General features: G+C 38.5%; 1 protein-coding gene across 3 annotated transcripts in view; it reads right to left on the reverse strand.

The window, feature by feature from the left end:
• The window catches only part of msraa (methionine sulfoxide reductase Aa), a 38,125-nt gene extending 30,281 nt beyond the window's left edge, over window positions 1-7,844 (reverse strand). Inside the window, exon 1 of one of the 3 annotated variants that reach the window (XM_051409993.1) lies at window positions 7,612-7,844. In XM_051409993.1, coding sequence (XP_051265953.1) covers window positions 7,612-7,747 — 136 coding nt within the window. In that variant the 5' untranslated portion in view covers window positions 7,748-7,844. Of the gene's footprint in view, window positions 1-3,766; window positions 4,145-7,611 lie in introns of those variants that run through there. The other 2 variants (XM_051409991.1, XM_051409992.1) reach the window with 2 other exon arrangements.
• Between the last annotated feature and the right edge of the window lie 8,907 nt (window positions 7,845-16,751).

Consider the following 16,751-nt stretch of genomic DNA (forward strand, 5'->3'; position numbering starts at 1 on the left):
TCCACTCCCACTTTTTCTCTGCTTCTGAGGATGCAAGAACACTTGAAAACATGAACACAGTTACTTTATTTTAAAAGCTTAAGCTCAGTAACTGTAACTTGGACTGCAGCTGGAGCTGCTGTTGGCTGTTCATACAGAGTGAATCAAAACAGCTGTCCAAAAAGGGTTTTTGGATTCAACTGAGTTGCAGCTTTCATCTCACAGTGTGTGGTGCCAAGAAAACAACTTTTTATTTTTTAAGTAAACTTGATATTCTGAAATTAAAGTCGTATTAGCATAATATCACCCCTGATATTTATGTCAACCTCAAAGAATCTCTGCAAATATTCCCTGTTAAAAAACGCCACTTTCCAACAACAGCAGGCTGCAATAATAATGATTTACACCTGCTAATTAAAAGCCCAGCTGCTGGATGTCTGAACGCGTCTGCATTAAGCTGTGATGAGGATGACATTAACTTCTTCATTAGGCTTTTGTTTTTACTTTTCTCCATCTGTGTGTGTGTGTGTGTGTGTGTGTGTGTGTGTGTGTGTGTGTGTGTGTGTGTGTGTGTGTGTGTGTGTGTGTGTGGGGTGCGGAGCGGGATGGGGGTTTACAAGGTGGAGTAAAATGTTAGGGATATGTCAACTAGGAGTGGTACTGCTCAGATAACATATATGAGTGAAAAGTATTCAGCTGTTAGCCTCCGAAACCAAACACAAAGTCAAACTGTCCACTTCTGTACAATATATGAATCTTACCAGGCTAATGTAATGAGGGATAATTAGAGGGACAAGAGGCCAATCAGGACTCTTTGTTACTTCTCTGTGAGTTGGATCTCAAAGTTGCACACTGGTATTATAATCAAAGAGAAGTGTTACCAAGTATGTAGTACGACTAAACTGTAAAGCAGGAGCCAAAAGAGATTCATTAAAAAGAGATGAAAACTATAAACTATGCACTTAAAACACCTCAACTGTATTAAATTAACTACTGAAAAAGTGGTACATTTCAGGCTCTATGAGAACTTTTGATACCACTCAGCCTGATGTAGTCACAAAAACACAGTAATTATTATTACAGGCACCCATGGCTTTTAAATTAATGTCTACTGTTTATGTGCATTCATTTGAAAACACTACTTACATTGTACTTTCTATTTTGTTAGTTTTTAATTACTTTTTTGGCGCCCCTACTTTGTATTTTAATGCTTCATTACTGAATCTTATATAAGTAAAATCACCAACAACACAAGTTCAGATAGTTTGGGAATCTGATGTTGAACAAAACAGTGGTTAAATTTTGATAAAAGATAGATTGTAGATCTTTTTTCAGGCAAAAGTGCCAAGGTTCCTGCTTCTCTAATTAGAAGATTTAATGGTTTTTCCTGGTCATATATGATAGTAAACACAATATGTTTGGGTTTGAAGAAAGCACATTTGAATCTGTGAACTGTGATCATTACTTGTGTGTCTAGAATCCAGACTGTTAATAAAGTTACATGGCTGAAGTATTTTCAAGTAGAAAACTATTTAATTATACTTTTAGTTAGTTTCAGTCTCACCGGTTATCAAATCTAGACTGATACTCTGAACTCATATTTATGATCCTGTGATCTATGATCTACAATCAAAAGCTCCACAATAGGCCCTTTCAATCAACTTTTTAGCCAACAGAGAACTCCTTAAAGAATGACTCAACACCCCCTGGAAATCATGTTTTTGCTGACCTTTGACCTTGGTGCAGAGGTGTACAGGTGCACTCCAACACCCTGTAATATCACAGACTGTGAGAGTCGGCGCTGGAAACACAGAGAGTTCGCTGGAGCTTCGACAAAGTCACCAGAAGCACATTAACGGCCGTTTGTAAAAGTTTCTGCGTGGCACCTGTGTTGGTTCAGAGTGGCAGGCCACAGTCTGTAGAGTGAAGACGTTGGTTTTATAGGAGCCACCACAAACGTTACCTGCCACCAGATCAGCCAACATTACATTTTTATAGCACAATATTAAGACTCTAAATACTTGGACCTGAATAATCAGCAACACTTATAAATACCCATATACATCGGTTCTTAAAGAGCTCATAGTACCCTATTACCCCTCTAGAACACTACGTTCTCTGAATGCTGGGCTACTTGTGGTTCCTATAGTCTCTAAAAGTAGAACAGGAGCCAGAGCCTTCAGTTACCAAGCTCCTCTCCTGTGGAACCAGCTTCCAGTTGTGGTTCTGGAGGCAGACACCCTCTCCACATTTAAGAGTAGGCTTAAGACGTTCCTCTTTGATAAAGCTTATAGTTAGGGCTGGATCAGGTGAGTCCTGAACCATCCCTTAGTTATGCTGCTATAGGCCTAGACTAGCGGGGGATTTCCCATGGTGCACTGAGCTCCTCCCTTCCTCTCTCTTTCTGCACTCATTCATGTTCCATTAATGCATGTTACTAACTTCACTTCTTCCCCGGAGTTCTTGTGCTTTCTCGTCTCGCAGGTTCTTGTCGATCCTGGTGGAGCCTCCTGCTATGGTCCTGCTAGATTGCCATTGCCAATACTGTTGTTGCTGTGCACCTGTCTGTCTGTCTCTCTCTCGCTCTCTCTGCCTCTCTCTCTCTCTCTCTCTCTCTCTCTCTCTCACCCCAACTGGTCGAGACAGACGACCACCCACCTAGAGCCGGAGGATCTGTCCTAGGTTTCTGCCTTTTAACAGGCAGTTTTTCCTTGCCCTTGTCGCCAAGGTCTTGCTCATGGTGGTACTGTTGGGTCTCTGTAATTAATGTTTTAAAGAGTTCAGTCTAGACCTGCTCTATTTGAAAAGTGTCCTGAGATAACTTCTGTTATGAATTGGCACTATACAAATAAAATTGAATTGAATTGAATTTTTTTGCAGGTTTTGGGGTTTAGTTACTCTTTAGGTCACTCTTTAGGATACTTTCACATCAGGGACCCTGATACGAAAGTATCTGGATACGAGTACACTTGACCCCAAGTCCTTTGATTAGTGTGAACGCTGTGTACCGTACCCGGGCACAGATCAACAATCCACTGGAAAAGGTGGTCTTGAGTAGAGTTCACGGGTACAGTTCGCATCAGGTGTGAAAGCAACCGTACCAAAACACAGAAATTGACTGCTAAGTGACATAATAACTATCGTATGTCTTCTCTACACCGTAGCAACAACATAAGCAAATGTTGCGTAGATGACGACTTGAGTGTACTCAGGTACGCAACAACATTACTAATGTGAAAGCTGAGCGGTTAGGGAAGGAAATTGTACTCAGGCACAGTATGAAGAAACCCTTAAAGTGGAAATCTGACCATCTGCAATTCAATATCAAGATCATGTAATATGCTTAAAAGCTCCAGAATATCTACTAAATGGACCTTGATTTAGTAGCTCTAGAGACTAAATTACCTTGTTTCCAACATCAGGAATGAACTTTCAGTCCCGTTTATCATCCCATTCACACAGATCTGAATCTAAAATCCAAAAGCAGCCAATTCTATATCAACAAAGTCAACTGCATGAAGATATTCAAGAGGTCAAACAATATGGAAACACCAGCTTTGGTCTTTAGTTAAGGCTTCTGGCCCGGCTTGGGCTTCTGGTCACTTTCAAGACAACAACAATTCATCACATAAACAAAAGAACATGGCAGACACACGCAGCGTTTTAACTCGTGGTTCAAGATTTCGCTCTTATACATGACATTAAACATCATTTTCACCCAAAACACTTCAATCCAACAGATCTGGTCAAAGATGCTTCAAAGCCAAACAAGCATTCATACACAAACCTCCTGCTTGGCGTGGGGTTGGCCTTCCTCTGGCTACTAGTAGACTCTCTGAAGTCAAACATCCGCCCTTGTCCGGTTCAGAGATGTTGTTTGGCTTTTTTGGAAAAAAATACCAATTCGACATACGCTACCTCGTTGCCATTAACACGTACAGTTCGGCTTAACGGCTATTGTGGTCGAGTTACACTTTGTCCCCGAAAACCTGGTCGTGTCCGATGGCTCCAATATCGCTCAAAAAGAAAAGAATCGTTTGTTTTGGTTGGTTTTTTTTTGGTTTCCGTAGCCCTTTCAGAAGCTGAGTTTTCAGTCGTTTTGAAAGTACTTTTTCTCTCTCTCGTCTTTTCGGAGCCGAGGCAGAGCTCGTCCCCATCCACCACCAGCACCACCACAACCACCACAACCACCACGCCTGGACATTTCTTGATTTCCTCTGGCGCTACAGCCCTGAGCCAGACAGACAAAGGAGGGGAAGCCCTGCCAAGTCTCTCCACTGCAGGCATGGCTTTTCCTTTCCTCTCTGCTCCCTCGCTCTTTCTTCGTCTCTCTCGATTTGTGGCAGCGTTCCCGAGAAGCTTTGGCGATGCTCCAGCATGTCTGCCACCACGTCTGAACCCTTCCATCCATCCATCCATCCATCCCAATCGTCCTTTCGCGGTGGACCCCCGTCCTCCTAACCCCTCCACTCCCACATCCTCCTTCCCCTGTCCAACCCCCTTCAATCCCCCCCCCCCCACCCCGATTAAAAAATACTAAATTTAAAAGACTAATTTAAAATCACTCAAACTCTGTACTCCTCCCATCTTCCCATTTCTGTCTGTCTCTTTAACACTAAACCCAAATACCACCGAGTCAATACATCTCCTCCACACAACCTTTACACTTACTACTTATTTCTGTCATCTTTCTCTGTTTAATGTTAAAGGGTAGTGTGGTAGTGTGTGTGTGTGTGTGTGTGTGTGTGTGTGTGTGTGTTTGTTGTGTCTTTTGTTCAGTGCCAGTGCAGATCTATTCATCATGTGCCAAAGACTCAGCGCCCTCACTTGTAGTGAAGAGGGGGCAGATTGGTGCCAACTGCCCCTGACTGCCAACTTAGTGCTGCTGTCGGCCTGTTTGTACACACAGAAAACTCTCTATCTCACAAACACACACACATTACACGCAGTTTAGTTTGAGCCATTGACACGTTAGGGTGACAATTATCCTTTAGAATAAATAAATAAATCAACAGATGTATGGATAATACTGGAGCTGCTGATGTTTATCGTCAGTATCCTTATTAGATGTCTTTAAATTAGGGGCAAAGCAAATAATTCAGTATTATCTTTATAGACTTTAAGAGAAAATGTTGGGTTTTTTACATTATTTACAATGTTTAACAATATTCTTCTCTCAAAATTAGTGATTCTGAGCTTATTATAATAAAAACAAAGAAAATAAGCTATGGAAAATGTTTGTTTTTTGCGTGTTTTCTGATGTAACACAGTTATGCATTTAATTATTGCTTTAAATATTACTTTTGATTTGTTTTATGTGATTATGCATGCATTTTTACATGTTCACATCAGACTACTCGAGGCGGCTGTATGATCGCAGAGATGGCTACATTAGAAATTAGGGCTCCACAATTAATAGAAATATGAATGTTATTGCATTCTGTTGATAAAGGTAAGATAAGATAAGATATTCCTTTATTTATCCTTAGGAGAAATTCAGGTTGACACAGCAGCAATAGGGCACAGTAGTGCAAAAACAGAGAACAAAGAATATCACAATAAAAATACTACTAATATTATTAATATTAGAAGATATAAACTATTAATTAAAGTATATACACTATGCATTGTTCAAGTAGGACATGGAGTGCAAAATATAAGCAGAAAATTAAACTAAACTAAACATAAACTACTAAACTACTAAAGTGGAAATTAAATATAAATAGTGCAAAAGGCTTGTGCATTGTAGGTAGGAGTTTTAAAATTAATTAATTTAATTGTTTTACAAATCTTCTTATAAAAACATTTCACATTATCATGAATTTAATAGTTTTCTTTAGTAAAAAATTTAATTTGTGATGCAAAAATGCACAAATCTTGAATCACAATTGCAAAATCTGTCAACATAATCACAATATGATGTTTTCACTATATCATGCAGCCCTATTTAAAGTACTGTGCATCAACAATAGTCACTATAACCATTTAATTTAGGTTTAATTTCATTGAGCAATTCAGCATTTTCTTGGTTTTCAGGCACGTAAGTCTTAATAAGTCATATATATATAAATATTATAAGTTGGAAAGTCTTAATGCTTGAATTTGCACATTGTTTATATATCAGATACTTAAACTCTCTGCTATAATCTGACTACCTTAGAGTCAGTTACCATTACGGGCTTCCCAGCGTAACACCTGCATGTTTGTGTTGACTCAAAAACAGGTCACACAGGTACGCACTGACAGTTGACACGGATACAAAAAGTAAACTGCACAAAAACATCACAACCGTCAAAACAAAGTTAACTTTTAACAAAGATTTTAGGCGACAAAAAAAGCCAAATAAATGGATCCTGTGATGAGATTATTTTGTGAACTGAGGAAGACAGTGAGACACGATCAAAAGCTCCAGAACAGCTACCGAGCGGAGCCTGTGGTGAGGTTCGGTTTGTGAAGGTTAAAGTAATCTGCAGCTCTAATTATGGCTGCAGCGATCGATCCACTATGCCGTTCGGGTATCAGCAGGGTATTGATCGATCCATATCAAATACAGTTCCTTTGTTAATGCGATTGTGAACGCCACAGACTTTATCTGGATCTGTAGTTAACAGCAGTGGACTAATGAATGTCGTAGCCGCAGCAGCAAGAGGAGATAAAGGCAGTGGAAAAGGAAAAAGTTGTATTTCTTTTAAGTGAGTTGTGTATTTTTGTCTTTCTGGTTCTCATATATTTAAAATGTGGTATTTTTGAGATTCAGTATTCATACAGCAGCAGCTCATCCGTACTGCTACCAGCAGCTGACACCAGCTCAGTTCACCGTTACTTAATATAGCTTGATTACGTCAGAGGAGGAATGTAACTAAGTACTTTTACTCAAGCGCTTAAGTACCACTTTGAGTTACTTGTGCTTGACTTTCTTCTTTTCAGGCTTCTTACAATTCATTTTATTTTACAAAATTAAGATGTGTGGCATAACAAAACATACGAAGAGCTTATGAAATATGAGTAGTCACTAGTACAGTGGAAACAATTAATTGATTAATCAATTAATTGACTGACAGAATCATCTGATAATTCCTTTTAATTGTTTCACTTACTTAACTAATTTATGTTTTTTTAATGTTTGGACTGTTGAACAAGCACTTTCAGTTATGGTTGTGATGGCATTTCTCACTTTTTTTGCAGACTTTATACAAACCAAACAATTAATTGATTATTGGAGTAAATAATCAGCTGATTAATCCATAATAATAATAATAATAATAATAATAGTTGCCATACTGCACAAAATAGCTAAAAATCAACTCAAACTCAGCCAACTACAACTGTAAAACCCCTCTTTTACATGAATGCATGAGTAATAATAATCCAATAATACAGAATATTACTATAATATATACTTTCACTGCTTAAACTAATCGATTACATTCAGCTGACAGAGTATTACAGTGTTGGTGCTTTACGTAACACTTCCTCTAGTTGTTTCCGTCTTTAAAACTGAACCTGTTCCCATAAAGAAACACAACAAACAACCAGAAACACCGAAAAATAAAAAATTAAATAAAAAAACCAGCAGCTTCAAAAGTTTACCCACCGGAGCTAACGTTAGCACGCTAACGCCGTTAGCCTTACCGGAGACTTTGATGGTGTCGGTCCGGCCGGGCAGCGCGGTCTCGGGAGTGGGCATCTGGGCTTTGGAGGCCATCTCTCCCATCCTACTGTTGACAAAATGACGCCAAACCAGACGGAGCCTGGAGGAGGAGACCATTGATTGAACCTCCAACACAAAGACAACCTGCCGCTAGCTCCGTTAGCCACTGTTAGCTTGCTACATAACAGCAGCTTACCTAACGTCAACACAGGGGCTTGTGTAATGTCGACTTTTTACTCTTTTAATTCCTCTTTCCGCTGTTTAATTGACATCACATGTGCGCCGAATTTAGCAGATGGCCTTGTTGTCTCTCCAGTTTGTTAATAATACAGTTTTAAGATGCGTGCCTTTACTAATAAGTACAATAATACTAATTTGTTTGATTTTATGAATGGGGTTTGGTGTAGTTGCAAACTATCTCAGCAGTTGTGCTGCAAGATAACTCCAGACATGTTTCAACTGTACACAAGTACTGGAAAAACTGGACATTTAGAGAGTAGTTTTCCAGTGATAAAAACTTGTAAGTTGATAAAAAATGACCAGAAATTCTAGAAATAATGTTGTTCTGGAAAATTATAGGACAGTTTGTGAGCAACAACTATCCTGTATAATCAAGAAAAACTCCTGGAAAGTGTTTTTTTTCTTAACAAGAGTGTGAAACCTGTGTGCAGAAAACACCTCAGCTTTATTTCTGTTAATGTGTCACTGTTATTTTATTACACTGGTCCTACCAGTGGCGGTTTTTAACTGGACTGCCCTTTACACTGGGACAGGTGGTTCTTGCTCTGAGCTTTTAGTATCATTTACAGAAAGTTTTACTAAAAATAACATTTGTTATTGTTAAGTGATATGTTGGGTTCAAGTGCTGTTGGGTAAGTCAGGTATCTGGGACTGTATTGGCCTGTTGTGGGGACCAAACAATAAATTAAGATACATAAACAGAAGGAGCTGCAGTGCTGCAACTTGGGTTAAATCTGTATTGTTTATGTTCTATTAAAGTCATAGTAAAGTGACACATTCACCTTTCTAAATGTGGAATATTGGTTAATCTATTTAATTTTAAAGCCCTACATGGAATATTATACAGAGATTGTTTGTTGTATGACAATAATTTCATTATAATCGTATTATTATAACTTAAACAGCTTAAATAGCGCCCTATTATTTGACTTATTTGTCACAGGGAGTATTTTAATGCACTAAAAACACTAGAAATGTTCCAGGTTATGAAATAAAGTGGAGTGAACTTTACACACACAGCAACACGGACAGAAGTGGATGGAAAAAAACCCAGATTATGTCAGCTGTCATGTCCTAACTTGTGATTTTGGCATCGTGTTTGACGTAATCAACACCCAAGTTCTCCTATTTCCCTCTGCTTTTTGTGGCTTTTCTGTTGGCAACCACACGTCCTTCTATAGATCAACTTTACTCTTAACTGTTACACCTTTAATATCGCTTAAATTATTAATGTAGATGTAAATGTAGGAGAAAAAGGGCTTTAATCAGGGATATTAATGCATATATTCTGTTTCTATTCTATTATATAGATGTTTAAACCAAAAACAACACATAATATTAAATCAAATTAAATCAAATCACCTCTTTGTAATGCAGGTTAACTATAAAGTTCATTGTTATTGAATTAAAACAACTTTTGGGCCGTGTGGGTAAAACCTCTGTGTTACTTTAATGTCCGTCTCTACAGTAGGACATCTGAACACTCACAAAATAAGTGATACACTCTCACTGTCTTCCATCATATCACTCCGCCAGGCAGGGTGCAGCTTTATTACATAGTTCCTATTCAAAAAGATATATGAAGTTACCATTAATTACATTGTGCCAATTATTTCAATAAACCTGAGAAAAAGATTAAATAAATCTTCAAAAAAATATGTTAAAATATGAATACTGTTGAATATAGCAAATAAAATGTAAATAAGAGAAAAATAAATAACATTAATCAAATATAATTCATGATATATGCACTATTTATTATATATTTATCTCAGGTTTTACATCCTACTTATTCATACTTATACATATTATATAGGAACATTTTATTTTATATACATTGCATATACATACCCTTTATATAATATACAATATATACTGTATATATACTATAAAGACTACATTATCTTGTAATACACATTGTTAAGACTATTTTATACCTGTACTGTGCAATTATCTGGCTCTATATATATATATATATATATATATATATATATATAGAGAAGTCTGTATTTTCCTCCTGTGCAGTTATATTTATATTTAGACTGTGTCACTACCTCCTGCTGTAATCTTTTGTGCATATTTCACCCATCTTCAACGCAATATTTTATTTATTATTTTATTATGATGCTGTGCAATGTTCCACCAAGCACATCTGTATATAAAAAACTATATTTAGTGTACATAAAACTCTTATTTTATTTTTATTTAATGTGTATGTTCTTATCTATTGTGTTGTATCTGCTGTAAGAAAGACATTTCCACAGTGTCTATGTTATCTTGTGTTTTATCTCAGTAGTACTATAAAATTAAACAATATGAATATATAACATGTGTAAGACTGTTGATTAAATATTCAAACAGCAGGGCGTACACACATTTAAATAAACTATATAAATATAGATTGCAGGCAGTAAAATATATACATATAAATATATATTTTAGTGTCAATATGCTTCATATTGACATTAAAATGTCAACAAACAGTCAGATTATCGTCTTTCATTGTTCAGACTCTGATTAGTAAAGCTCATCTGTGGTTGGTAGAAGAGAATTGAGGCTCCATAAGATGGAAGCCACTGATTATTTCATGGTTTGTGGATGTAATGGTGCAGTCAAATGAGTGCACAACAGCCCCCCATCAGTCTACTGGTTCCCAGTACGCTGGGTTGTGTTGTGTGTGTGGGGGGTGGAAGAGGGACAGATGACGAGCCATATGGAAGAACCCAGGAGGAAACGCTGCTCATGTTGGAAAAATATTAATTTCAGACTCCGATTATCCCTGTATGAAGGTGAGAATCATCAATAATTCAGGAGGCTCGTGCATAATTTCACATCCCCACCAAAGAGGAAGGGAGCTGGGGATACAAGCAGTTTTAATGTTACCTCGGAAACGTTTTAAAGGCGGGTTTACGAGTCTGGTCACCTCAGTTTGGGAAATGTATCCAGTGAAGATGTTGAATTTATGCAAACGAGACTCAGAGTCGGTGGACATCACAATGCAATCAACCAAACGCAGGAACAAAACAATTCAATTAATGCTTTTTTATAGACAACATTACATTAAAATCTAAGTTATTAGCTCGTTTGGGATATTATGAACGCCTCATTAAGGTTTATGCCGACCTAAAATGGTTAAACTGGGTGTTTTGGTGTTGTTTTGATCCTGAATAAATTGACTTTATTTACTATGGGTTGTTTTTAATGGTTCACATTTATACCTTGGAATAAAAATAAGCTTTAAATTACTTCAGCGGGTGAATTAAAATGGAGTTTGTTTTCATAATGTGAAGCCCAAATTGATATTTTGGGGAAATATTCTTGTTTGGAAGAAGATAGCCTCCAATAAAAGAGAAAAACGGCTCCTTTTTTGTTGTTTTTTGAAGCTAAGTTGAGGTGTTTGTGTGGAGCTAGCCTAGCCTTAGCTCAGCAGACTAAAAACAGGGTTAAAATAGAGACAAAATAAAATGAGATACAACATGTATGTGAGACAGCTTTTTTTTGGGAAGCACCACTAAGCTAAGATGAGGCGAGCCATACAGTCAAACCGTAAACTAAAACCAGATCGAAAGAAACATTATTATCTAATAATAAAATAATTTTCCCAGTTTGAGCCTTCAACCAAACCCAACAAACCATTCTGGATGAACTGGTGCTCCAGACCATCACCCAACCTCAGAGACCCCCTCACTGAGGCTCAGTGGAGGCTCATATAACAGCAGACTGAAGCCCTGCATGCTCTTATACTCCCAGTCCACAGTGAGTGATGCATTCACATGTTTTGTAGGTGTATTTGTTTGCTTTTGTAGAATTTAATTTATTATTATTAACGGCAGTTTGGTCCAGAGTCAGATGGACTGATGCTCTTTCTCTCCTCCCTCCATCCTCAGAAGAGCAGAGGGGAGGATGGAGCTGGAAGCTGGAAGCTGAGGATGTAAAAAAAAAAAAACCCATCTGACTCCCTCTTTTTCAGAGGACCACCCTCCTCCTCCTCCTCCTCCTCCTCCTCCTCCTCCCCTTTCTCCTCTCTCTCCCTCTGACTGCGCCCAACTTCTCTCCCTCCATCCATTCAGCTACTGTATCCTGCTCCTGACTGCACCCAGCGCGCAGAGAAACCCTCATTTTCGAGGGGTTTTTTTTTAGGATGTTGCCTTGGCTTTCGGGGGGTATCTGCGTTTGGACTATTTGTGGTTGAAGAAAAAACAACAAGCAATTTGTTTGTTTTTTTAAATTGAAGCTCGCAGAAGAAGGACGGTCCGACCTCCGCATCCACCCCCTCCTCCTCCTCCTCCTCCTCTTCCCCGCAGCATCCCTCCGCTTCCTCCGCATCCTCAGCATCCTCAGCATGGACCTCCAGCGGAGAGAGCACCGCGGACCGGGCGGCGCACGCAAAATCAAGCCGGGTTACAGCGTTCTATCGCCGGACAAACATTCGCTCCTTGCATCGGTGTCGCTCCTCCGGAGGTCTGCTTGATGTGGCTGCATCAAACCTCAGTAAATATCCGCTTATGGTAAAAAAAAAAAAAAAAAAAAAAAAAAAGAAATCTGCGCCATTTATCCTGCAACCTGCCGCTGAAAGGTATTGTTATCATTTATTACACACACACACACACACACACAACCTTTAGGCCTTTTCATTATAATCCTTTTTTTTTTAAAGGCCTTTTTTTTAAGCTGCTTTCATCTGCGCTAAATCTGCTCCTGTCGACAGCCGCAGTGTGCTGTCGTGCTCTGCGGAACTTCTTATTTCTGTTTGAAATATGAGCGAAATATTACACTTACACACACACACACACACACACACACACACACTGAGGACACACACCCAACCAACCCCCCCAAACACATTAGAAATACAGCATAAAATGTATCAGTGGTGTGTGTTACTGACGGTGGTGTATTATGGTGCTTCTCATTATATAAAACACTTATTATATAACATACAATGATGTCATGTGATGGGCCCCCACAACAGCACTGTTTTATTATTATAATCTGACTCATTTAAGATTATTATGTGCATGTGCTCGAGTTGGGGTTGTAGATGTGTTTAATATAGGCTCTAACACACACACACACACACACACCGCCCGACCCCCACAAAGGCAGCAGCCATCTCTCTCTCTCTCTCTCTCCCCCTCTCTCCCCCTCCTCCCCCTCACCTTCCCACCCGCCCTCCTCCTCCTCCTCCTCCTCCCCCCTCTGCATTTTAGCCTACATGAGCTATCTGGGTCATTAGCATTTCAGCGGTTAATGAGGCTGCAGATGGGTCCTCTCTCCTCTCTCCTGCCGTTGAGCAGCAATTAAAGCAGAATTAAGAAAATGAAAAAAAAAATAAAATAGAGAAAGAAAACGCTTCATGACATGATGTTTTTTTGTTGTTGTTGTTGTTGGGAGCTGACAGGATTGTGTACTCATGTGGGATGAGGAGTTAGGGTTGCAGCAGCAGCTTCCTCCCCTGCAGCTGTGTCATTAATGCAGTGCTGTATAAGAACGTGCATTATGGCTGCTGCTGCTGCTGCTGCTGCTGGATAATGGAGGATAATGCTTTAATGGTCCGCAGTGCTTCTTAAAGGACCATACTGCTGGGTTTTTTTTTTTTTTTTTTTTGTTTGGCATTCTTTAAAAAACATCCTTACATCACTTTTCTCTTCATGCTGCATTATTTTTTTTTTTTTTTCCAGGAAGCCGTAATTGGTTTCCACTCATTTTCACTATGAAAATCAATGTGCAAGAGATTTTAACAGTCAGACACAATCCAGTCTGGGGGAGCAATCGCGTCTCAGCTTTTACTGTAGTTGAAATTGCATTATCGTTCCAGTTACAAAGTGTCTGAGGCAAAGAGGATCCCAAAATAAATCTGAAAGAGAGAGGGGAAGGAAAGGGGAGGGAGGAGGGAGAGGGGGGGTCACATGATTAAAAGGGTGATATAGATAATAATATATCTCTGACAGGCAATATGATATCAGCTCTTTGCTTGTGAGATATTGGACAGTGTAACCTCGTCAGATCCTTAAAATGCTGCAATGAAAGAGGGGGGAAAAAATCATAATTTGGATGAATTTGTCCTTTTAAACCTGTAAAATGAGACAGCAAGAAGAATAAAATGCTTTTATTGGTTGTTATTAATCCTTAAATAGTCAATATAGCCAGCACTGTATAGGAGTATAGTCAGGTTTCTGTCCTTGCCCAGGAGCTGTCCCCTCTATGTAGCCTTGTGTTTGGAGGTCAGCAGGACATCCATGACAGTTTATCACATGGATAAACACACACACACACACACACACACACACACACACACACACACACACACACACACACACCTATACAAACCACTATAGCATCCTTAAACCCACCTGAGACAGAGCACTGCAGAAAAAACACACATGAAGTGGGGGGGGAAGCTGAGATGTGACAGTCCTGAGCCTCTATTCTTTAATATAATGTACTTATTGTACTCACAGTATCCAGTGTAATCAGTGTTATGCTGGGGTCAGTGTAATTCCATGGTACAGTCAGTATACAGTTGACATTTATACATAAAGTATAAGTCAGTAAGTACAGGCTGTATGACCCCCTGTGTCATAAGAGATTTCCCCAGCTCAATATAGAGAAGTTTGTTCATGATATTCTTTATGAAAATGCAATAAATAGGGTTTCTTCCTCTCTATATAATCGATGTCCCTCGATGCTTTTGATATTAAAACACAATAAAGAACACTGAAATTCAAACGAGTCGACGGCTGAGAGGACTTTTGTGACAGTGAGGAGATAAAGTGAGACTGGGCCCAGTGAAGCTGAACACTGAGATATATAAAAGGAATAAAGTAGGATTTGAACAGGAAGGGGATTGAGTGGAATAAAAAAAATAAAATGGAGACAAACTGGAGCAGAAGCAGAAGAAAATGCATGAAAAGTGAACTGAATTGGACAAAAGTAAGAGGGAGGGATATAGTCAGATAAGGACACAGTGGAAGCAGGGAGGGAGGGAGAAGCAGAGGAATATGGGTCGTCTCTCCTCGTGTTCACAGCGGACCTTGATTTAAATGTCCATACAATTAAGGCACGCGGTGAATGCCAAGAGAGCGGCCGAAAATCAGCACTGAACGGAGAGTGTTCAATGGGGGGGGATGTGAGGCAGCCTGAAGAGCCACAACTCTCAGATAAAAATCACTAAAACTTGGCTTTTCTGTGAATAAAGATGGAGGATTTCGGCCTGTATGGAAGCATCAGGCTAATGTGGAAGAGCCCGATGCAGTACCACTAATGGCCACTAGATGGTGCTCGCTTCCTTCTATACAGAAATCGCAAAAGAAATCTTTAAAATTTGGCTCTTTCCAATAAATTTAACCTTTTTTAATTTGTGCTTCTGTGAGTTTGAATATTATAGAACAATTAAGACTATTTCTGTGGGAGAATTTCCTTCACTGACAGGCAACCAGGCGTCAGTTTCTTGATCCTCTGGTTTCATTTATTTAACATCGTACATGTATACCTTGACAAACACTGCGACAGATACCTACATATTCATTAAAAATGTCGAGAATAACACAAAAAAGGTTAGAAAAATAACTTTCCACTGTGGTACTTCACTGTAAGTTCATTTAACTAAAGTAAAACTGACTCAATTTCTTGATCAAGTAGTAATTTTGAGTGAAGCTGGCTTTATTTTGTGATTTTTATTTCTAGTATGAAAACAGAATTCCTAATAATATTTAGCTGTAACCTACAAAACTAAGTTAATGTCACTTAAATTTACCAGTGAAACAATCAAGAATCTTTTTCAACTTAAAAAAATGTAGTTTATGTCACTTAAAATGTTCAATGTAAGTTAAAATAACGTTGCACTACAGTTAAAGCTAACAAAACCCAACACAACATCAAAGTCATGTTTCTTTCTGCGTATAAAGATACTGTAGAGTTTAATCCCAAAGGAAAATTGCAACTGAAATTTCATTTTCTTGTTTGGCTGATTAATAATATCCCATATCAGTAATATTTAATACTTCCATAAAGGTAGAACAAAAACATTTTGTACTATCTGTTCGTGATGTGAAAATCCCTGAAATTTTAAATAAAAAATGAAGTTGTTGCCTGCAGAGTCTCGACTACAAAACAAAAACAGTACAAAAGCACAGTCAGACTCTGTAAAGAGCATCATTCACACTGCTTTCACCTCTCCGCTCCATCACCAGCGTCGTACTTTATGTTTCTGTTGCGTTTCACTTACATCACCCTCTTCCTAATTCATCAAAATAAAAAAAAATCCTCTCACATTTGTTTTCAAGAAGGAGGCCCGGACTCTCAGGAGTGTCCGACACGCAGGTCGAGCAAATGTCCTCGATGATACGTCTGATTAATTCAGCTTTTTATACGAGCTCTGTAAATTAAATTAGAAGTAATAATGGAAATACAGCAACAGGGTATGAGCACAGCCAGAGCTTTAATATACTCACCACTGATTCAACCACATTCAATTTAATATTCAAAATCACTTTAACCAAAAAAATGTGGATTTACTGAAGATTGAAAATACATAAGTGAACCAAAAAATGAACATATAACAACACAGATAATATATAGAGTGATAATCTGAGTAAAGAAATATAAAAATATGTAGGATGAGCTTCACATAAGGAGGCTGTAAACTTGTGAGCATGTGTGTATGATAACATGGAATATAAAGGAACTGAATGAGGATACATTTCCTGTTGGTCTGCATGGGTCCACACTGGCCTGCTCTGCTTCCATGATGATTTACCAAAGTGTAAACTCACACATCACTGAATCTTTATGTTCTTTATGTGCAGAAAAAGCCAACAAAATATACTCCCAGTTGTTGAATCCTTCAAAATAAAACTCCCAGTGTCTCCTGAGATTATGT

Source organism: Dicentrarchus labrax, unplaced genomic scaffold, assembly GCF_905237075.1.
Source record: "Dicentrarchus labrax unplaced genomic scaffold, dlabrax2021, whole genome shotgun sequence".
NCBI classification, from domain to species: domain Eukaryota; kingdom Metazoa; phylum Chordata; class Actinopteri; family Moronidae; genus Dicentrarchus; species Dicentrarchus labrax.